Below are 23,649 nucleotides of genomic sequence, written 5' to 3'. Positions count from 1 at the left end.
CATGTAAGGAATTCTGGACACATTTATGTGCTGGCGATCATTCAAGTGCTGAGTTCGGGCTGGCTTACACAACAAGGTGGCGGCACAAATACTTTAGCCGTTAAGCAGATATTCCTCTAGTAAAGCATGACGCTTTATGCGCTTATGTACGTGACATGCCTAATAGATGCTGAAGCTCATAAACTGTTACGCGTTTCGCGTACACGGTAGCGCACCACTAAGACCACACTATATTGACGCAGGAAAGAAGTACAGGCACTCTCTGAAGTCCGCTATTTCTAATTAGCAGTGAATGTTAACGACAACAGATTAAGTTTCACTTACGCAGAAACGCTGCGCACGCAAGCATGATATAGTGCTACGTCCGCTACGCGGTCGAAAGCATGATAGGTCTACGTCCGCTACGCACCGCATATATAACACGCTTATAGTTTAGCGTACGCAACATTCTGTGGGTAACTGCTTCGTAAAAGTACAGATTGTTGCTGTCACATGTCTGCTGGCAAACTTTGATGGCAAACACGAGTGCTAGTCAAGCCAAATTTGTTCAAGACGAGCCGGAATTGGAGCCAACGTGAGATTCTCGCATCTCGCCAACTGCGCTGCCGAGCTAGCTTGTGCTGCTTTCCCTACCTCGTTCTAAGCTGCGAAATGCCTCGCATTCTTCTTCGTTGTCGTCATTATATGTTATATAAAAAAAGATATATTATATAAAAAAGGGAGGACGCTTAAGCTTCTACTTCAAGAATGGAACGCGATAGCATTCAAAGATAACCTCACTGTTGCTGCTTCTTCCCGGCAGCTGCACCTTATGTAAGCGTAATGTTTAGCTGGAAACACTGGTGGCGAACGCTTTGCATCAAGGCGAGCGTTCTGGCAGAAACCTTGCCAGTACACAGCCGCGCCACGAAAATTACATCATTTTGAGGTTGTTGTTATGTCGCACTTTATTGCTGAAGTCTAAGATTTAACATGAAAGGCGTGCGGCTGTCAGTGTTTTGTTTCATAGCATTTGTTTGTGGGCTGTCATTTTCAAAATTCTGAGCAATAACTCTGTCAAGAACGTAAGACGAGGTATGAGCAACATTAGTGACAGAATGGTGTGTGAGTATAACCCGCATGTACCACATATACCAATGCGTCGCATATACATATGCCAGCAAATATGTGGAAATTTTCGCTCATGGAGAACTCTGCCGACGCCGACACCGGATTTTCTTCGACACGAGGCCCCTAATGCTATCGCGTGAGAAGCGCAAACACGCAGCACCACACGCACTGTCGCCACGGTCAGATGTGGCCTGGGAAGTGCTCGCTGCTGTTTACAGATATCAATCGAGTAGCTCGCACAGCCTGTCACGTACAGTGAAAGCTCGTTAATTCGAACTTCAGTAATTCGAATTTATGGATAATTCGAACTGTACGATTTGGTCCGGCCAAGCTCCACAGAAGTCTATGTATAAAAAAGTCCGTTAATTCGAACGCGACAGGTTCCCTCACGGATAATTCGAACTACGCTCGCTTGGCACACGGCCAGAGAAACGCGCCTACTGCCTACACACACACAAGGCTGTATTGCCTCCGAAACGGAGAGAACGGCGACAGAAGGCAAAATCGGAAAATATCTAACCGACGCGGGGTCAGCCAGAAGGCAGCGGCGGCTGCCGCCTTCCTGTTCTACGTAACCTCCGAGACTTCTTGGCCGTTGCGAATCTCGGAGGCTTTGCGAATCTTGTACAGCTGCTAATGTTGTGCGGAGATGGCATGGCAAGCGCCATCGTAACACAGCGAATCAAGTACGTCGCAGCTGCGCTTGCAATCAAGAACCAACGAATCAGGGCTTTCGCCACCTTCACATGTTCAGCGTCTTTGTCTCGGCAGTCTTCATCGGTTGTGCACCTCTGTTTTCAGCGTAGCAGGTATCGGCCGTCGCGATTCATTGTGATGGTGTTAAGCCTCGGCTAACGTTCGTTTCGGTGGACATCGGTGGTGTGGCACAGTCGGACCCAGAGCTTCGACTTGAAGATGGCGTGTGCCGCGGGCACACGCCATCACTTTCTGACACGCCAAATTTCTGACATGCCCTACTGCTTCCAAATCGCTGTGTACTGTTGCCCTCCTTCACTTTCGTTAGTTCGAACTTTCGTTAATTCGAACTGAAGCGGCTTCCCCTTGCGGTTCGAATTAACGAGCTTTTACTGTATTTGGGACGCGCAACACATGTGAGTGCGCTGATTTCACGAGTGTATGTGGGACGCTTCGGGGCTCCGTATAAGTTCGGTGCATGCGCATTTTGGTCGCGCAAGAACTTCATCTAGCGTAGTAGCGCTTCTACGTACATGAAGAAAAAACCGTTAATTGACACTCCCGGGTGCTTACGTCGTGCGCGCGTTCCTTGAATATCTAGAATAACTTTTTTCAGCGCCTACAGAGGTCGGGCAATAGTGGGGACATTCTCTGTGTGGAAATCCTTACTGTACATTAAATAAACCGGCATAGACCTTCGTGCCTGTCGCGAGTTCACCTCTCTTGTCATTGCAAAGCATGTACTACATTATGCAACTTCATTTTTCAACAAAGAATTACTGTCTAAATTATTGTTACAAATGTTTCACACAACCTTGGCAAAAAACAGTTGTATCCTTTCCTTATTATCAAACTTATTATCAGCCAGAAAATACAGCCTAAGCAGAGTACGCTTGAGCATGGTAATTAGTGTGTATGACGTAAAGTCCCCCACATTGCCTCTGAGATTTTTCAGTGCGCCACGGGCAGCTGCTATCGTAGTCTAATCTCGGAGGTCATGCCGAGGATAGGGCACGTTCGGGTTCCTGCGTCACCTCCGGCGTGTGGTAATGGCGTTTCTTTTTTTATTTTCTACGTGAGCCGAAATTTTGTTGCAGATGCTCTTGCAGCATAAACCTGTTGCTTGATGAACAAACCTTAGTGTTGCACTGCTTCAGGTAACACTGCGACTGCATAGGTCTTGACTGCTCTTGCCAAGGTACCAAATTATAAATAAGTAATATATAATAGTATAAGGGATAGCTATTAGCAGCACTTTCAAACAAAACAGCTATGTAAAAGAAGTGCTTCTTCAGTTGTCGATTTTCGTCCCCCTTATTGAAGACGAACATTTGTCTCATTGCTAATGTTGTTTCAAAAGCAAGTAAAACCAACCAGTACTAACACTTTTGCTGTAATGCATAATCAATATTGTATGAGTTAGCGTTACTCTTTAAAGCTGTTTTTCATGTTATTTTGGTACCAATTCATCCATCAGCAGCAGCCTATCTTTAAGTCCACTGCAACACGAAGGCCTCTCCCAGCGATCTACAATTAACCTTCTCTTGCGCTAGCTGATCCCAGTTTGTACCTGCGAATTTCCTCATCTCATTACCCCACCTAGTTTTCTGTCGTCCTCGACTGCGCAGTTCCCTTCCCTTGGCACCGATTCTGTAGCTCTAATGGTGCGCTGGTTATTTGCGCTACGCATTACATGACCTTCCCAGCTCCATATTTCCATATATCAACTATAATATCGGCTATCCCCGTTATCTCTCTGATCAACACTGCTCTCTACCTGTCTCTCAACGCTGCGCATAACATTTTTCGTTCCGTCGCCCTTGAAGGGGCCATGACACCATATTTTCGAGCTTTAATGATGCATTGCATGTTAAACCATACATGTCCCGCAAAAAGCTGGCTAAATCTGCCTGTGCAGCAGAAATTATTTATTCGATTTTTCTAATATCACAGTTGAACCGCAAAGCTCTCTAGCGACAGCAAGTGGTGATGAAATAAAAGGGCACCCCCCACAAGGGCTCCCTCAGTTAACAGAAGCGGGTCTCGAAGGCGGTGCTTTCATATACTGCAAACACTGGAAATTATTGCAGCAGTTGGAAATACGTTATGGTGACCATGATTCGTTCAGATTTCGCATGTGCGTCACGGGGGATCTCTTGGTTTGCTACTGCTTTTATTGCGCAAGTGAAGGAATTGCAGAAACAATTCAGCGGTGACGCCGTTGCTACGCCGTTGAGTACTACAGCGTTCGAAGAAATAAGCCCGATGTGGTCTCGAGCTGTTTCAAAGCAGCCGGCACATTGGTGGCTCCTCAATTTTTGACGTCACACAGCCTTGCAAAATGGCGGTCAATGTTGGCCGGACGGGCTGAGAGGCAGTGATGTTAAATTGAAACTCCGGGTGAAAATGTGCGCCGGGAGCCCAATTTTCTTGAGTGTATTGGACCCTCTGCTCTCAATTCCGAAGCTCAGTTGACAAGAGTTCGACCACTAAGTTATGGCCCTTTTTCCTTGTCGTCGATCTCCTATGTTACCTCCAGGTTTGTGCCCCATATAGCACTGGTAGAATAATTGACTGTGCCCTTTTGTTTCCAATGACAGTGGTAAGCTGCCAGCCAGGATTTCGTATTGTCTGCTATATGCGGTCAGACCCATCTTTATTCTTCTGTAAGTTTCCTTCTCATGATCAGTGTCGCCTTTGATAAATTGACCTATATAAACTTCCTTCTGCACAGACTCTAGAGGCTGACTGGCGATCATGAATTCTTGTTCCCTTGCCAGGCTATTGAAGAATTGCCTTTGTCTTCTATATATATTGTTCTTCAACCATGCCCGTTAGGTTCACGTAAACTCATGCGTATCCGTTTATGGGTCATAATGCCAGCAGAGACTAGATTATGGGATTTTACGTGCCAAAAGCATCATTTCATTATCGGGCAAGCGGCAGCGTGGGACTCCGGATTAATTTTGACCACTTGTGGTTCTATAAGGTGCACCTAATGCATGGTACACCGACGTGATTGCAATTAACCCACAGCAGAATGCTGCCGCCAGGGACTGAATTCGACCCCACGTCCTCGGGCTTAGTAGCGCACCGCCGTAGGCACTACGCCAACACGGCGTGTCATAATGGCCGCACATTTTGATTGGTGCCTATTTATAGTACTTCCCACTTACTTCCTGACGACAGTTGGCATTAGGGTGACATTCCTTTAGCTACGGCACGTCCCTCATCTAAGGCGGAGTTGCCGTGTGCGTATGTCTGCTGCTTTTACTCTCTTTCTGGTCGCTGAGAGCGCGGCGCATTGCACTTACACACTGGGCGTGTGTAACGCCCGGGATTCGCGGCCTCTCAACTTCACCGCATCTGTTATCTCATGGTTCCACGATGAAACTAGAGCGAGGGAATAACATAATTTAAATGTTTTATTTGTTTGGAGAGGTTAGAGTAAATGATGTTGGGCATGCGTGGTTCACAGGGCAGAAGCTTCACATGAGAATGACAAAAGCTATTGCACTGCGGGAATGAAAAAAGAAAAGAAAAACACCCGATGCTGACGGGGCCAGTCCGTTCGTGCTCATAAAATGTCTCAGCTTACTTTCCTGTTCACGGGAATGTGTGCGCGAGCTTTGGGATCGTGACAGTATAGTGTACACATATTCTATAGGCGCCGGTTACGTATACCTTGGCCGGCGTTGAACTTCCCACATTCATGGACGAAAAGAAAAGGCTCCCGTCTCGACGCAAGGGGCAGAAGGACAGCCGCAGTTGGCGCATATTAAGTGTACAATTACGCGCACACGACGTAACCGAAATGACCGCGTAAATGACGCGCGTCAGAGCAGCGCTATCGAGGATGGCGCATTTCAATCGAGCCGTTGTTGCATACTTAATCGCTTCCTTCCTGTCTTGTTCTCGTGTCACTGGCAGCGACTGGGTGAACCAGGTGACGCAGCAGGGCACCAACTTCCGCAAGGCCTTCCGGTGCCCGGGCCCTGCGTCGTGCCCCTTTTGGAGGCTCGAGGAGAACGACTGCTGGGACGACAGCGATTATGCGGCGTCGTGGCCGCCGACGGCGCAGACGGCGCAGACGGCGGACGTTTCACTCATCGACTCCTAGAGGCAGTGCATCGCTATTGATCGGCCCGCTTGTGCACAACTCAGGAGAATTGTTCATGAGACTAAGTTGTGAAACGTGTGGCGCCAAAGTGTATCAACCCTTTAGGCAATGTTACAGGTGCACTTTGTTTTTCATGGACGAGTGCACACTCTACGGTGCATTTTTTGGTGCGTTGTGTTTTGTGGCTTGCGAACACGGTGGTCGTGATGCGATAAAACAATCGAGAACAAGCGCTTCTTGCCTTCTTATTCTTATTGTCGAGCGAAACTAATTTCACGAAGACCTAATGCAGCAAGCTCTGTACATCGCTACATCGTCGGATTGCCGTACTGTTACTAGGGGAAGAAGTACTTGGCTATGGGGAAAGGATTATCTGGATGGCTGCTATGCGCGAGCCTGTGGACTATACAGCGTCTGTACTCTACCAGCCGAATATTTTGTTATTTGCTTTTGACTGCTGCAAAAATAAGGGGAGAATGTGTTTTTATACTTCCTTGCACTTCTGAAGGAGTGCTTGCATGCGCAGTAACATATGCGCAGTAATATACCCTCTGGTCGTGTTAGACACGCAGTGACTTTGCGGTTCCTTTTAAAGTGCAATGAAGGATTATATCTGGACAAATTGTCCAGCAGGAACGTAATGAGGGTGAGCGATTTGGGATGGGAACAAATTAAATAGAATCCTGCACTGAAATAATCTGTGAAAGAAGGCCTGGTCAGTAGTTTTGATATGCAGGGGGCTGTGTGGTAAAGGTTTGGTATTTGTTTACCTATTGCTTGAGGTCATTATTTAGCCTTTATGACCATCTTCGTACGCAGTAACAGTAGAAGATTCCTCACAGCAATTCGCGTTCTGAACAGAGAGGCTAAATCAATAGTTGTTACATTGCCCTTAAAAGAAGAAAGTTTGACACGCAGACAACTTTCAAATTCTGCTCATAATGTACGTGATTGCTTTGATATATTCAGTCGCTAAATATATAGTTAATGTTTGAGCACTGTGTATTGCCATATTGATTACAATTTCATGTCTCTTTTTAGTATTTACAGACGGTATTGCCCGAATGAAAATTGGAGTGCTCGTTTGCACAGTCCACCGGTGGTAGAAAATACCGCCAGCCAAATAAAGGCTACAGAAATGAATTCTAAAGTTTCTTTATACCACGCCATTTCGTGTAGAGTGGCGACAGATCTGTTTGCGCCGCCATATTTTGTCAGAAACCGTCAAGGCATCGCTATAGCAGGTAATTGTTATCACAGGTATTTTTTTTTTATCCGCACCCAATTTTTGAAAATTCCCCAAGGCAGACAGCACAGTCTTCACACTTGAGCTAAATTGCTCGATGCGGCGGATGTCTCTTCTGCGAGAAATTAAAATTAATAATTGAAATATTAGGGTAATTATGCTAATCAATTCTTAAATTAATTTTTAATGCCATATATTGTCAGTGTAGCCGGCATGTTCGCAAGGTGTATCCACTCGGAACACATTGCCAGGGCTATACGAACTTCAAGACAATTTCCACAGTGTCCGAGGGAATACTTTGGCGTCCTGGTTACTCTCGTGCCTCAATGCATAAAATAGCGTTTTCTTCAAAAAGTAAGCGGAACAACAGTGCATTCTTCCCGCAAGCTTGTCGGCGCAATTCTCTAAACCGGTAATTCTGAGAATTCGTTCCAAACCGATACGCCTTCCAAGCTCGCTAGATACAATTTGCAAATTGCAGTGTGTGCTGTAACCTAATTGGGAAAGTCAAGCTTAGTAAAGTTTCACTAATTATACAAATGTGCAATTGATTGCTCATGGAAAATATTTTCTGCTGATCGAGTAATTTAGTTCAATGCTTACAATTATAGCAACTGCCGCAGGCGTTTTCCTAAAGCGTGTAGCATAAAAAGCTATATATACGTTCTGTGCTTACTGGCTATGCCATAGTACGTTTTTTTATGTTTGTACGTCAGCGTGCGCTATAGCGTGTACATTTTACTTGAGCAACCGGAACGAGCTCAACATTCAATGACAATCACGCTGTAGGGCAAGCATCAAGTCCCGGTAAACGCGAATGCTTTTGCGTCCACTTTCAGTAAGGATTGTCAAATTGGTTTAGCAAGATTTCAGATGTCACCCGTCGAAAAACATGCTAAAGAACGAGTAATAAGTGCCCATGCTTCACTGCATCAAGTTTTCTCGCAAAATATGGTGGTAGCGCTGCGCGTGCCTGGTCAAATATTGTCGCCGATTGGTACAGCGTGCGGCAGGGCTAAAGTATCTGTCGCGATAAGCACACGCTAGCAGAACTGCAAACCAGGCTAGTTTGCAGCTATTTATTATGAGTACGGCGCACGCTCAACAAAAATAGGTCGGAAGGGGATTTAAATCCCTTGTCCTCCAGCGCATTCCCGCTTCGGCATTTTATTCACACCCACACGTGGGATGGAAAACAACAAGGTTTTGAAGGTCATGTCATGTCGATTTTTTGCTCCTGCAGGTTAGTGACCGGAGTGAAGTGAGTAAATGTCTCTGGTTTCACTCCACATTCTGGTGTAAACGGACGAGTGTGGGAAGTTTTAGTGCACATCAGCTTCGAAAATTCCCATATGGGCTAATTTCTATTTAAAGTGTATATTGCAAGACTAGACGAAGACAAGGAAGCGCCCGTCCTGTTTACTTCCTTGTCCTCAACTAGCCTTGTGCTATCCATGCATAAACAATATAAAGAACCACCATAAAGAATATTTGGGGAGCGGAGATGATGCAAGAACACTGGAAGTTGTTAGCTCGGAGTTCTATTCGATAGATCTCTCGCTCTTCCACTGTGACGTTTTCCTTCCAATGAAACGTTAATGGTCACGTTATGATATTTTGTTACTGTAAGGTGAATGGAAAATATACCTTGCGTAGAAATGTAGAGCAATTTTCCCATTTGTACCAACTAAATAAAAACGCATGTTGGAGGGTAGATACTTGGGTGGTGTTTAGTAGGTTTTCGGCTATACGACGCACTATGCTGTCGCAAGGTTAGCATCGGTTTCGTTATACGTGGTGATCGTGATGTCATCTTGAGAAAGTGGTGCCTTTAGAATAGATAAATGTTGAGCAGTAAAGTATTCCTCAGCCACTATTGTTCCACACGATCACGCAGTGTTCAACGTTTTCGCAAAACACATTGCTGGGATTTGTCGGGATAGGGATATCTTTCACGTTTTTCACACAATATCCTTCATCTCAATTAAATGCCCGCCGTGCAATTGCTCCAAGAAAATCCGGACAGGGCAAGGGAATCGTATCGCGACATCTGTATTGGCATAAGTGGTCTTAGAACTTACTCGAGCTCCATCGAAAATCTGGTTTATGGTTTTGTTCGCGCATTTGCTTCGTTAATGTCAACTACTATGTATTGCATGTGTAATACGCTATATTAAACTCAATGTTCGTATTGGCGCTTGTCCTGTGTCGTTCTTCCTCTCGTGGTCGTCTTAGTTGGCGCTGTTTCTTCCTTATTCAAGTATGCACCATCTAGCCCAAATGAATGCTGTTCTGATTCATACCACAGTAGTACGCGTACCCCCGGGTGAATAAATTTTTCTTGTGCTCTGTCCAAATTGTGTTTGGGTTTGACAACGTACACATAGCCTATGAATTGTAAGGTTGTCTCCGACTATATCATTTTACTGGCTAACTACTAACGTAAAAGATCTGCACATTCACAGAGGTGAAGACAGTAAAGGGTGCCTCGCCTTATCCGTAGTCTAAAATTCTCTTCCATTTGAAATTCTAGCCATTTAACGCATATACAATTCTATTATTAAGTTATATTAGCATCCGTGTATAGTTTTTGTAGGTGTACGTTAGACGAATTTAGGTTCAAAACTTTATTTATCTACATCCGTAGGCGCTTACTGGTACAGCCTATATTCCTGTTTTCAAGGCCTATACTATTTATACATAAACTCCTTAGAAACATGTTGCGTATTATCCCAATCAATGTCTATTGTGCGTTGCGTTGTTCCCGTTTATCACTTCTTTTTTGCGCAGTGCCGTCGTTTATCACAAGAAATTTACTGTTCTGCCGTGGATGCGTCTTATGTGCCGTTACATGATGGCGATATAGAAATGACTAAACTGCGTGGCGATGCGATCGTAATATGCTTTTAAAGCAAACGATCTAATTAGCATTTCTGAGGGATGAAAGTCACCCCAGCAAAAAAAACGGACGTCAGGCTAACTTAATCAGGTAGAAAATGCCACCAAGCTGGTGTCATTACTACCTATCTTAATCTGTTACTACTATTGCTACTCGTATGGAGGGCACCAGCTTCTTTTGGTAGTATGTGATACTACCTGTGCAGTTACTTCTTATGGTTACAGGATCTCAGTAAACTTTGTGACAAGTAGCTACTACCTTCGAGTTAGCAACTGGCAGGACGTTTCTTTTTGTAACTGTTATGGCTTAGAAAATATGGTTGCTGCTTTTCAGTCCTCAAAAGTAAAAGATATATGCCAGTTTTCTTACCGCGAGAATGGGCTGCACATATTCAATAAAGAAAGATAGTCGCTGCGGTTTGCGAACTATTCGTAGTGCCTATTTCGGATTCTTTTGCGCCTGCAATGACGAGGGTTTATTTATCTGCTTTAGGCCCCTAAAACTCACGTTTTTTTGTGCGCTAAAATGTTTTCTCTAGAGAGGTAACGATGCCATGTAGTGAGAGCAAATGAAACTCACGTGGCAATGTAGATTATGCTCAGCCTAGCCTCCGTTATCTTAACAGGAGGCGATGTTACGCGCTTTGTTGAACTCTAAGGCATCGACATGTGGCACGCGCTCAGCGCCGGCAGTCCATCGCCACGCACCGAGATTGTCCTCAACACTGATCAGCAGGGGAGAACGGCTGTTATGCGCACCACACATTTCAAGCTGGTAGTCGTCGACGATTCATATAACGGCGTGTACTTTCTAATTGCTGGTGGAAGCCGTCCTCCTTTTTTTTCCTCGACCTGAACTTCTTGCTGTTGCATTTTCCAACCGCTGCTGTACTCATGCGGCTCTAAAAAAGAGAAAACCTCTTCAAACACATTGGACGCTGGAAGAAAGAGGCGACCCTTATATGTGAAAAAGACGTCAACAGCTACTTCAAATCGGGTGAAGCCTACTGCATGTTCGACGTCCCACAGGATCTTTGCGAGCTACGTAACCTGTCCATGGACGAGCTTAAAGTGCTCGTGGATCTATCAGGACATTGTGTGCTAAAATATACGGCGCTACATAAGTTTCGGTGGCAACAGGCAGCGAATGGAACCATTCATAACATTCGAAAAACTTCCGTTGTTTGTAGGCGCGTTCTGCACTGAGCGATAAAATTTGTTAGACGGTGAAACGTGGTCACCCGAGAGAGATCAACAAGTACACGAGTCAATATGCAGTTTTACAGCCAATGAAAAAGAAAATGACTCCATTTTTGTTCTGCTTTTACAGCGAAACTCTATACCTCTACCGTCCAAGAAAGCTTTCGCGCCGTGGGCGTGGTAAGCAAAAAGCTCCCCATACGTGCGCTGAAACAGGAGATAGTGCAATGCTGGGCCGACCCACGGCAGAGGTTAACCAGGCGTTAAGCGCTCCCCATACGTGGACCGATCCCGAAGATAGTGCAATGACGGGCCGAACCGTGGCGGAGGTGCTGTTCGCCATTAAGGGGCCCACATACACAACTTCGCTGGTCATCCTTCTTCACTGAGTGGAAGGGCACCGAGTTTGTCGATAGTGAGGTGGCTTCTGATCTCCATGAGGCAAGCAGGGACTGGAAGATCAAGGAAGGCTCGTGAAATATCCGCCACTAATCCTTCGGTGCGTTACATCAGTTGAACGGATGCATCACAGATGGAATAACAGTGTACAATTGGCACAGTAGAACACTCAGTGGGCGTTCGCCAAAGTTTTCACTCCCGAGTCACTGATCCAACCCGCAGCCCTCAGTCCACTGCATGGAGTCGACGGAGATTAACTGTATGGCTTGCAGAAGTTTCAGCCGCGCAGAGTTAGACAGCAGCATGCGTGCTGTCATGTCGCTACATCGACGCAAGGAGGCACTCCCTGCGCTGCGCTCGTGCCTTATGAAGATCTTTTTTCGAATTATTTATTATGTATGAAATGTGAGAATAACAGTCTTTCTTACGGTAGGAGGTTTTATTTTTTTTCAGCCTACATGTATTTTTTATTATGGTATTAGGAATATTATTCGATTGCCTTGGTTGATATAGATATATCAATCACCAACAAAGCTGCATATTCTCTATTAGCCACCTTACAGCATCCTCAAGTAGATAAATTTCTGGACTTGTAATTAAAATTGGAGACAAATGTCTTTAAAAGAACACCCTAGACCCCGTCTTCATAGAGTGCCAGCATGTCACGCCCACTTCATGGTTTTTTCTTATTTCTGAATTTCCTGCCACCTGAACGACAGAAATATACCGTCCCTCCGAATACCCATCTGAAGAAAAGTAAAAGACCCTACTAGGACACGGGCGCTGCTCCGAGAGATATGCACAAAAGGTGGTCGTAACATTGGTGTTCATGGATCGAGTTACTTTCACGTAATTACCTCACGAACGAAAATTTACACTAAAGCGACGTTGGCGTTGTTTCAGTGAGAAATAAACCTACCCTATCAAATGAATTTAACTCTGCATGGTATTTCAATTCGCTCCTTTTTGGTAGCTCGTACGTAGGCTGTGCTGAAACGACAACAAATAAAACCCCGTCATGTGCAAAAAGATCAGCAAGAGCATTTGAAGAGAGAGAGACGGAGAACAACTTTATTGTGTGCACGGGATGGGGTCGATGGAAGAGGAAGAGGTGGGAGATCCTCTTTTGTCTTCCGCCTTAAGCGGCAGCCTGGAGCCCTTGGGCCCCGGCGGCGTCTTCAACCACCCGGACGAGTAGGTCTTGCACTTCCAGATCGGAGTTAAGCAGCACGGTATCATACTGCTCTGCAGACCTGATTTCTAAAACCGCTTATTCTTTCTGTTCGATGTGACTACGTTTGATGGGCACGACTAAATTATTTGCTGAAGTTCGGCCCTGCTTTTGCAAATTTTGCATTCGGCTGTGTGCAGTCATGGGTAACAGCGGCTGTAGGTTACAGGGTTAGGGAAGGTGTTGGTCTGGAGCAAAGGCCATGCTACCGATTGCCACTTAGCTTAAGTTTTGTGTGCTACAGGATACTTGGTCCTCACATGTCTATAATGATCAAGGATGTCCTGATAGGACACCAGCCTGTACCGCCCCGGCTGACGAAATGAGTCAGCGTCAGCGGTGGAAAGGTCGGCGCCGACTAGGTTGGTTCTATATCGAGCGGCGTCGTGCGCGTTCTCGTTCCCCGGGAGGCCGGAGTGGGCAGCGCCTAGACGATTATGACCCCTCTGACTCGCTTGCCACGAAAACCTGTCAGCAGGATGTTGAGTGCTTCGGATGACACACGCCCCGTTGCGAAATTCAAGATGGCCGCCTTGGAGTCGCTCACTATGAATTTGTATTTGGAAGATGCCGTCATTGCCAGGGAAATTGCCGTCTCCTCCCCAACTTCCGACGACGTCGTGAGGATCGCGTCGGATGCAGTTGAATCGCCTGGTCGATTTACTATTGCTGGGGCCATGACGTCGCGACCGTCATAATCAGAAGCGTCCATGTAGACTACGTGCTCAGGTCTCTCGAATCTTTTCTGCATTGCCTGTGCTCTTGCCCGTATCCGTTCCGCGTTATATGCCGGGTGCGTGTTTTTGGGTAGTGACGGAACGTGGATGCTTGTCCTGATATCCATTGGGATGCCTAATTTGGCTCCGGATCGAGATCCGTGATTAATATTGAGGGATTCTACGAGCATCTGAGGAGATTTAGGCGCATGAGGTCTTAGTTATTAAGGGTAAACTGCAGTTGTACAATAAATCCGTGTTCGGTCTTTATGCAAACGCCGGTGCCTATAATACCGGATAGCGAATGTAGCCTTATGAGGATAACTCAATGAAGTCCACTTGCAGTGTTATAATCATCGTTTTATTTATGAAAAATTGGGCTCATAAAAACTACAAAAGGAGGTAAAATGCCAGTAATAAATATCCAAAAAAATTAAATAAATCTTGAGAAAGGGATCACGTGGGTACCATTGTATAGTTATTGTGTCATATGCAATATACAAAAGAGGCCAGAAACCAAATGCTCAGTTTTTGACATGAGCATCTGTAGAAAGTACAAAAAAATTTAATGCTCCTTTCTCTGATGAATATTAATGAGTGTTATCCAAGATGCAGAAAAAAATAACACGTTTTTCCTAAGCATGGAAGCTTGTCGGCAGCGCACAATAAAGCCCTGAAGTTTAGTTATGTGCGCTCCGCCGTAACATCGCATGCACAACATGACGCACATGATTTCAGCAGAGGACAAGGGGATAGTGCCATTCTTCGACACTGTGGTCTGCCATCGTGCTCACATCTCTAGTATAGAGATTCAACAAACGCCATCGAAATACGATACACATCAGAAGACAAGGTGTTCGCCAATATGCAGGATATTCACCTTAAGACTACAAACAGCAAGATACAGCGCCCAATAAGAAATGGCATAATGACGTCTCACTACACGTGAATCAAAGAGCAACTAAAACGCAAGGAAAACGCAGCGAACGAGCACTTATGCTACCTGATGTGTTTTTGATTATCGTGGGAACAACATTTCATGTGCAATCAACCGTTGCAGAATAACGCCGCTTGCTTGAGATCACTCGCTAGATAAATCTGCACTCTTCTCACTAATATCTCGTCACGTTGGGCACGTCGGCCAAGGTCCTGCGCAACCGATTGCACATCCGAATGTCACAATCGTGACGTGGCCGCCCACGAAGACGACAATGCCGGGGACGTGGTGGTTCCACCGCCGCTGTCCCGCAGGTGCTTCCGCCTATTGTAGGATCTGATGAGCAGCAGTATAGTCATGACCATGGCGATGACGATGACGGACATGACGACTCCTATCATCTCCCAGACGGTGTCGGGACGAACGTGGCGGAAAATTCCACCTTGAGTTGACTGCGCATAATCGAGAGCGCGACGGTCACGAGGGACTCGAGTGATAGGCGCGGAACATTCGCAAAGTTATAAGACGATGCTTAACTACCATCGTTCAGTGTCATGGCGCTGCTAAGCACGACCTCGCGTGCTTAATCCGGGGCATGGTGGCCGTATTCGAGATGCAGGCAGAATGCGAAATCACTCGTGTACCGTTCATTGCGTCTGCGGCGAACAATTCTAGTTTATCAAAATAATCCCGGTGTCCCCCTTTGTGGTGCGCCTCATAAATGCATTACTCGTTGTGGCACGTAAAACCCCTGATTTCTTTTTCTCCTTGTAAGGCTTCTAGGTCTTGCTTTGTGTCAGCACAGCTTGTTATGCGTTCATCGACGATTATGAAAGAAGTGCCTGCGGGTGATCCGTACACTAATGTAAGAAACCAGAAGACTTATCTGCAGGAACGGAGCAGGGCTGTGAAACCTTTTGTGGTGGAATACAGTAAAGCCTGTAATTACCAAAGTTGAATATTTCTTGGTTTAATAAATGATTGAATGACTGCGTTGATAATGTTGTAAATCGTGGTAACTCTTGTTTGAGGCTTCACTAAAATATTTTATTGAATTTAAGAAGACAGAAAGGGGGGACTTAAGAAGCATGTAAATTAAAGCACTCAGTGACAGCTATTTAGCATTCAGCCTTTTCAATTGATGAGAAATATAGTGAACGTATTAGGACACTTACTAAATTGCTCAGACAATGTAATTTGCTCAGACATTGTACATGCAATGCGCAACAAGCAATTGAAAAAGTCAATTAATGCTCAGAACAAATATATGTGAGAAATGTGGGGGAAGTGGTGAGACACAAGCACAAGTGCAGGAAAAGTGAACTATAAACAAGCCATACAAATGGGAAAATCGATTTAGGATGCAGCAAGGTTGAACCATGTCCACAAGTGTAGCATCCCTCCCTTGCCGTCAAAAGTCCAGGCCACAAAAGATTTGGCTTAGCCATTTTCCATCCGCGACCTGCGCGAGTTTCTTGGCCTTGGGAATTTCTGCAGGGGCTCTTTTTTATTGAAATCCTCAATGCGCCACTTTTCTCCGGCCTCTAACGGACATGCTCGAGGGCAACAAATCCAAAACAAATGAACTTAGTTTTGTCCCAAGAAGCACTAACCGCTTTTTATACCATTTGACCAAGCTGTCCCAGGCAGCCCTTCTCGTCCATCTGATACCAGGAGCCCCACTTTGCCTCATGACCGATGCGCCCGATGCTGCAGTGGGAGCGGTGCTTCAACAGTTCGCGGATGATGTTTGGCAGCCCCTTGCGTTCTTTCCTCGGAGGCTATAATCCACAGAAACCCGTAGAGCAGAATCGGAGAACTCCTCGGAATGTAAATGGCTATACGTCGCTTCAGACATTCCCTTGAGGGTCGAGAGTTCCACATTAAGACAGACCCGTAAAGCCATGCGGCCGAGCCAACACGCCACCTCGCCTTCATCGCAGAATTCGCGATAGACATGCGACATGCGCACGGAAAGGACAATGCCGCAGCGGACGCGCTCTGCCTATGTGCCTCTTCCACCACTATGGACAACAACCCGGCAAGCATCGACTACTCCGCACTTGCTGCCCAGTTACAAGACGAGACAGAGGTGATTGCGCTTCGTCAAATTTGCCAGCGATATTCCTGCAAAGAAACTAAATTAGTAACTTTGAAAAAATAACCTGGTAAATTTTGCTTTGTGTGGGAAATGAGTCCGGCCCTTCAGGGTGTGAGACGAGCACGCTTCCCCGATGCCGCGGTGGCTCTTTTCTTCATTCCATGTATTTATGAGTAGGTTCATGCGAAAACTACATTAAATGAATACACACATGCTACGCAGTCCAATGAAAATTCATAAACTGGGCAAACAACCCAAGAGTCCATTTGCCAAATCCGCTCAGGAACTGGACCAAACATACCAACGATATTACGCACTTCAGCAGCCTCTTCTCGAAATACAGACCTTGTCAAGCGAGGTACCTAAGCATATTTCTAGGTCTAGCGGTTTCTCCACTATGAGTCCTACTAGCATACACAAATCAAATGTGTTACTGATTGTCGTTTACAAAGGGAGGAACCGGGTACCATAAAATGTGAGATGAAGTTCCTTTGGTTCTCAAGAACGATAGTTGACTATAGTTCTTGGCACATGAAACGGCCCAGCAAATGGGGATGAGGAGCCGCCACGTCATCAGTCCATAAAATGAGCGTATAAAATAAAAAAACGTCGTAACTTTGCCCGAAACATGCAGCATCGATTGTGATAGAAAATTATCGAACAGCTATACAAAGTAAGAATAGGAGTTTTAGCGGCCGTAAAATTTTGCAAACATAGGCACATTAAATAAATTACCAAGCATGGTGTCACGTGTGCACAAGCATACATCAACACATCGCACTCGATGACCGCGGAAACTCGCTGTCAAAACGCTGCTGTGAGGAATCCAGCATCAGCGACCTAATTGATCTTCGTGCTGCCGCTCGCATCCACGCGGACTAAGCCACGAAAACAGCGCAGCGCGGACTTTGTGTCCGTCGCATGTGGCTTTGAAGATACAGCGACCCGGCCGCCCGGACCACCCGATGTAAAATGTGCCCTCCCGCTCACTACCCCCCTCCCCGAAACATGGCGCACGACGAAAGACGGCGCGCTCTCTCCCCCTAAGCTCCGTTGCGTGCGCGAGATTGAGCCTTGGGCTTTATACGGAAGCTTACGGCCACGCCGAAGGCAGAAGTGTGCCTGGAGTGTCAATAATATTGCTATCCCAACAAAAAGTACTCGGCAATTTAGCAGCGCTGAGTGGTCCTTTACTCCTCGCCGCATGCGAGCGGTTTAAGCCGCTTGGAGCTTTTTGATTTGACCATACTGCGGCACAGTTAGAATGCACGCGAGAGCTTGCGCATGCAGGCAAGGAACACGAGGAAAGAACATTTCTCCAAAGGCGCTATAATGCTTCCGCATCACCACACCTAAGCAGTTGTAATTGTCTGGCGAATTTGTTTAGTGCAGGCTGTATAACCGTCGTCATAATTTTCTTCGAGGACTCAGCCTTACATATCTCCGTGGCATGGCGCGGAACCGTTGAAGTGCGACGTCCTGTACTCCAGCAGCCTTGGGCAGCTCGGAACAGGGGCGTCTCATAGCAGCGGCACATATCAAAAACCTGTTATAATTCAGAGTTCCAGTCACCTAAAGGCACCTCTGAGTAGTGGCCTGCGTGTGTACCGCTACTTCAGGCACACCTTCCTTACCACATATGAGGCTATTTCATTCAATTTCTTCTCTTTATTTTATTTTCCAGAAGGCACACCGCTTTATTGCCGGCTGTGTAGTGACAAAAGTGATACTTGCTCGAGGAGCCCTCACAGGAATGTGGTGCGGTTGCGTGAAAGTGCGCATTAACATCAAATGCCTATTCGAATGCACCGGACATATAGAGCGGTATGGTGACTCGACGGAGATGCCTACGACGATGACAATGCAGTTTTTGTTCTTGTTTCAGTATGCGAAATTCTTACCCGTATGTGTTTGTAACCTGCTGCAGTAGTCCACGCTATCTCAAAATCTCTTCACGACTGCATCAGGCTTCGAAGAGCAAGCAGCCTCAAATTCACACGGCGTCTTGTATGAACTGGTAAACTACGATCACATACGTCGACACCGTGGCAAAAACACCGAGCACCATGCCACGGTGAACGTAGAAACAGCCCCCTCCGGAGAGCGACACGGGGGCCGACTCTACCGCCTCGGCCAGCGCTTGAGCTCCGGGGACACCAGAGGCAGCGAGCCACAGTGCGGTACGGTGCGAATCGCGCACAAAGCGCCCCGGCTCCGACAGTGCCAGAGTTAGCGCCACGAAGGCGGCCAGGTTGGCCAACAGGTCGGTCAGCATGTACAGGTAGTCGGAGGCGCTTGCCGAGCCGAGGCCCACCAGGATTCCGGGGACACTCAGCACCAGGTTGCCGATTGCATTCAGGTACCAGCAGAATACCACGGGACTCCCCACGCGATCGAAGCGCCGTAGAAGCTCCAAGAGAAACAGCAGGCGCCACCGCAGGCCCTTCAACTGCGGGCGCAGACGGCGAAATTTAGAGGGAAGAAACGTTGGATCCCAAGCGATCACAAAGTAGAAATGTCTCGTACGTTGGAACTTCTGAAATAAAAGTTTGGGCTAGTTAGTTAGAATGCATGAACAATAATATATACGCACCACTCAGAACGAAGACTGGGGGACGACAGACAAAAGCGCAAGCTTTCAACTGGTTTTGATGTTAGGAAGTCAAGCGGTATATATACAAACACAAGTGTGGCGCAACATGAAAGACATCATAAGATATGCATGTTCAGTTGAAAAGACAGACTTGCACAGGTGCATTCGCAATAGCAAGGTGAACTTGAAATAATACGTGCCCAACCTACGGTACATATGCCGATGAAGTACGCTATGCGGCAACAAGCGGAAAAAAATTCATCGCTTTGGGAAAAAGCAAAACAGAAAAGCAGCTAACGTGCGTATAGCTAACGTTTATAGCTCTCCGCAAGACAGGAAAAGAGATTTTAAGACCCTCTTGGGCCGCATTTCCAGTAAGGCAGATACAGCCCCACTTGTAGTGGCTGGGGACTTCAACGCTTCCAACAAAGAATGGGGCTATGGTCATCAGAGCGTCAAGGGTACTAATTTAGCAACCACGGCAAGTGAATTAAAATTTGCTCTTATTGCAGATGCTAACTTACCCACGAGAACTGGTACCTCCACTACCAAAGATACAACCCCGGATCTAACATTCCTTCGGGGAATTGAAGGCTCATGGGACAATCTGCAGGAGAATTTAGGAAGTGATCATAGCATAAGTGAAGTCATCTTACAGACGCAACTACCACCACTAAGGAAATATGAGTACGTGGACTGGGATCTCTTTCGTAAGTTGCGTGAGGAAACCAGCATAGATGACGAATCTTATGAGGCACTTTTATATCAACTAAAGGGAACGATTAAGAAAGCTACTAAAGCAGTCTCAACAGAAATCGAAGTCTCAAAAATGGACACCAAGCTAGCTCACATGCTGGAAGCGAAAAATTCCCTTCTAACCAGATGGAAGAGTCACAGACTCAATAGACGACTTAGAGCCAAGATGGCCGAAGTTAATCGGGATATCGAAACATACGCGGCTCAGCTTTCACGTCAACAATGGGACGAAACTTGCTCAGGAACAGACGGCAGATTGCGCAGAGGAGGCAAATGGAATCTATTGAAGAGCCTACTTAATGACAAGCTCTCCAGAGGTACTACAAACCTCACCATAAACAGACTCGTCAATAAGAAGGTAACTATTAGGCTGACAGCAAGAGAGATCGCAAACGACCTCGCACACATGTACCTGCCACTTAAAAATGAATATGAAAACGAAGAAGAAATAAGCGAACCTTACTCCGGAATATCGCAACCGGACATGGACAGTGACTTTACTGCAGCTGAGATAAGGCATGTACTTTGTAATTTAAATGGGACATCTCCCCGGGTCCAGATGGCATCACAAATAAACTTTTGCGAAACCTGGACGATGATGCCATAGACATAATCACGGTCAAAATTATAGTCACTGGAGATCCGGCACTGTCCCACCGGAATGAAGGGAGGCCAAGGTGACGTTTATACCTAAACCTGGCAAACCACTAACAAAGGAGAACCTCAGGCCCATATCACTTACATCCTGTATTGGCAAAGTAGCCGAACATGCTATTCATAACAGGATAATAGAACACATAGAAAACCAGGAGCTTTTCAGGCACAATCTCATAGGCTTTCGGAAAGCATTATCCACACAGGACGTCATGCTCATGTTCAAACGGGCTATTATTGACGACCCTAGCAGGGACGTAAAGGGCCACCTGGGTCTGGATCGTATCAAAGTGTTTGATACGGTTGCACATAAACATATCCTGCATGAAATCTCAACCTTGTACCTGGGAACCAATTTTTACAATTATGTGATGTCTTTTCTAGCTAATCGGACAGCTCGGGTCAAACTCGGCATAGTCACAGGTGGTCCATACAATTTAGGCAACAACGGCACACCACAAGGTTCAGTATTGTCCCCACTCCTCTTTAACATTTCCATGCACAGGCTCTCAGAGGAATTGTCCAAAATCTCGAGCTTGGGGCACGTCATATACGCTGACGTTATCACAGTGTGGGTCCCAAGAGGGTCACTCGCAGCACTAGAGCAGAAACTACAGGCAGCGGTAGACACCACAGAATCTTTCCTTAAGGGCACCGGACTCAGGCTATCACCTAGTAAATCTGAGCAGCTGCTCTTTAGACAGGGGAGACAAGGTGTTAGAAACCTTGCGCCTTTATAAACTCTGCCAATTAACATCACAGACAACAAAGGACGGGTCATACCCAGAGCAGAGAAAATTAAAATTCTGGGTCTTCTCATTGACGCAAGGAGCTGTAACGCTACGGCCCTGAACCGTCTCACAGGTCAGGCCAACAGTACTTTAATGCTCCTGGGCAGGGTCTCAAATCGAAATGCAGGCCTCAAGGAGGACAATCTCATCAGAGCATATCATGCATTTTTCATCAGTCATGTGGCGTACATTGCATCATACCTCAACTGAGGGAAAGGAGAGAAGGCTAATCTAAACGCACTTATACGCTCCGGACTCAAAAGGGCTCCGGGACTCCCGCACGGAACGAGCACCGAACTCCTCAACAAGTTAGGACTTCATAGCACTATAGATGAGCTCACTGAGGCACATTCGATGTCACATATTGCAAGACTCTCCAACACTAAGCCCGGGTGTAAAATTCTAGATGAAGTCGGAATACTGCCTCGAGGAAGAGACGTCTCTAAGTTCAAAATACCCAAAGAGGTGGAGACACAATTAGTTGTAGACCCCATACCTAGAAATATTCATCCTGTCCACAACAAGGGCAGAAGGAACGCCAGGGCCAAATGCATTCTGGGTAAACTGCACCAACAACACAGCTCAGCTCTTTTTGTCGATGCAACTAGTTATGTATCGGGCAACCGCTGCGCTATTGCCGTGGTCGATGAGAGCGGTAAATTAATAAGCGCGGCGCCACTCAGAACGAGCTCCATTCATGCCGCCGAAGAAGAAGCAAGCACTTGCAATTACAATGAGGAGAGGCTCCACGATTTTCTCCGATTTCCGAACTGCTATTAGGAATTACTCAGCCGGCTTCGTCTCAGTGGAAGCACACAAGTTACTTATACACAGTATTATTACTCATAATTACGACCAACTAGATAGCTCACACCTAGTCTGGTTTCCGGCTCATCAGGGCCACTCGGTCAGCCTCAATGGCTGCAATCCTAACGAGCAAGCTCACTGTGCTGTGCGAGATCTCACATGCCGCGCATCAGATCAGGAACTGCTCCAGGATGACTGCGGCTCCTACAAAGACCCTCCTACTACTTTTCACGAGATCAGCTCACACTATAGGGATGGCAGGAGGTTTTTTCCTCCCCCCATCAGGAGCTCAACCGAGCTCAGGCAGTCACATTGGGAATGATTCAAACTAAATGTTGTCCTGCACCTTTTGTGCTTAACAAAATTGACCAGGATTTTCCCGCGGAATGTAAAAGTTGTGGGCACACTCCGTGTCTGTTTGATCATATGTTCTGGCTATACCCCAACCAAAGGGCTTCGGATCTCAACAGTGAGGAGGACTGGAGTCGGCGCATATCCAGCGAAGTCCTCCAAGATCAACTCCTGGCCGTCCGGAGAGCTCAAGACATCCGGAAAGCCTTTCGCCTACCGGTGCATACGTGGGCGGAGCCACCGACTTAGCCTGGGGTGTTGTGCCCTCGGACCCTAGTTTCTCTTGACTAAAGTGAAGGTCTTGCCATGCCACGCCATGGGAAAAAGCTGCGTCAGTATGCCTTCATTGGGACTATCACAAAAAGAAATTAGTCATTTAACGAGGCCGGATTTTGCGAAAGTGGAGCGATAGATACGTAGGCCACCCGCATGTGTGCCTTGGGTATAGCACGTATTATTTAGAATTTACCTTGCTATTGCAAATGCGCGTGTGCTAGTTTGTGTTGTTTACTGTACATGCACATTTTGTTATGTATTTCATGTTACGTTATATTTAGGTATGTATATAAACCACTTGACTTCCCACCACTAAAACCAGTGGAAATTTTGCGCTTATGCATGTCTGCCGTCCCTCAGTCTTCATTCCAAGTGGTAGGCAAATAACATTGATTCACAAACAAATGGGCATAAGATAGATGTGCGTCCCGAAGCCATCGAAAGTACAAGACGTACATAATAATTTATGACTGAATACAAAAAAAATGTAGTCGGCAAGTTGAAAAAGACCTCGTTATGTCGCGATGTATGTCAGTGTTTCTGCGCAACGCCTTGGGACGCGTGTAAACCACCTGGTCTCCCACTCCCACATTAACTTCTATGCGCTTTCCTCTTGTGGAAGGAAGATATAGTGTCTTTCAGGCAGAACGCTGGGTCTGCCAGCTCTACTCATTGTGGGAATTTCTTAGAATTTGCCAGTGAACTGCTATTTCCTCGTTAACTTCGATGTAGATGGAGTCTCACGCACGTCCGCCGGACTCGGCAGT

The 23,649-nt window shown here is 46.4% G+C and overlaps 2 protein-coding genes across 11 annotated transcripts in view; one reads left to right on the top strand and one right to left on the bottom strand.

Annotated features, from left to right (window-relative positions):
• LOC135902695 (membrane metallo-endopeptidase-like 1) overlaps positions 1 to 9,366 on the top strand; it is a 360,170-nt gene extending 350,804 nt beyond the window's left edge. For 9 of the 10 annotated variants that reach the window (XM_065432911.2, XM_065432907.2, XM_065432905.2 and 6 more), the window contains one exon: positions 5,737 to 9,366. In XM_065432911.2, the coding sequence (XP_065288983.1) occupies positions 5,737 to 5,946 (210 nt within the window). In that variant the 3' untranslated portion in view covers positions 5,947 to 9,366. The remainder of the gene's footprint in view (positions 1 to 5,736) is intronic. The other variant, XM_065432912.2, reaches the window with a different exon arrangement.
• Positions 9,367 to 14,792: 5,426 nt separating this feature from the next.
• The window catches only part of LOC139055745 (uncharacterized), a 29,209-nt gene continuing 20,352 nt past the window's right edge, over positions 14,793 to 23,649 (bottom strand). Inside the window, exons 4-6 of the mRNA XM_070533278.1 lie at positions 18,681 to 19,103; positions 16,179 to 16,334; positions 14,793 to 15,005 (exon numbers count right to left, since the gene is read on the bottom strand). Of these exons, the coding sequence (XP_070389379.1) occupies positions 14,793 to 15,005; positions 16,179 to 16,334; positions 18,681 to 19,103 (792 nt within the window). The remainder of the gene's footprint in view (positions 15,006 to 16,178; positions 16,335 to 18,680; positions 19,104 to 23,649) is intronic.

The sequence above is a fragment of the Dermacentor albipictus genome, chromosome 2 (genome assembly GCF_038994185.2).
Source record: "Dermacentor albipictus isolate Rhodes 1998 colony chromosome 2, USDA_Dalb.pri_finalv2, whole genome shotgun sequence".
Taxonomy (NCBI): domain Eukaryota; kingdom Metazoa; phylum Arthropoda; class Arachnida; order Ixodida; family Ixodidae; genus Dermacentor; species Dermacentor albipictus.
This window is presented reverse-complemented; position numbering and strand designations above follow the sequence as displayed.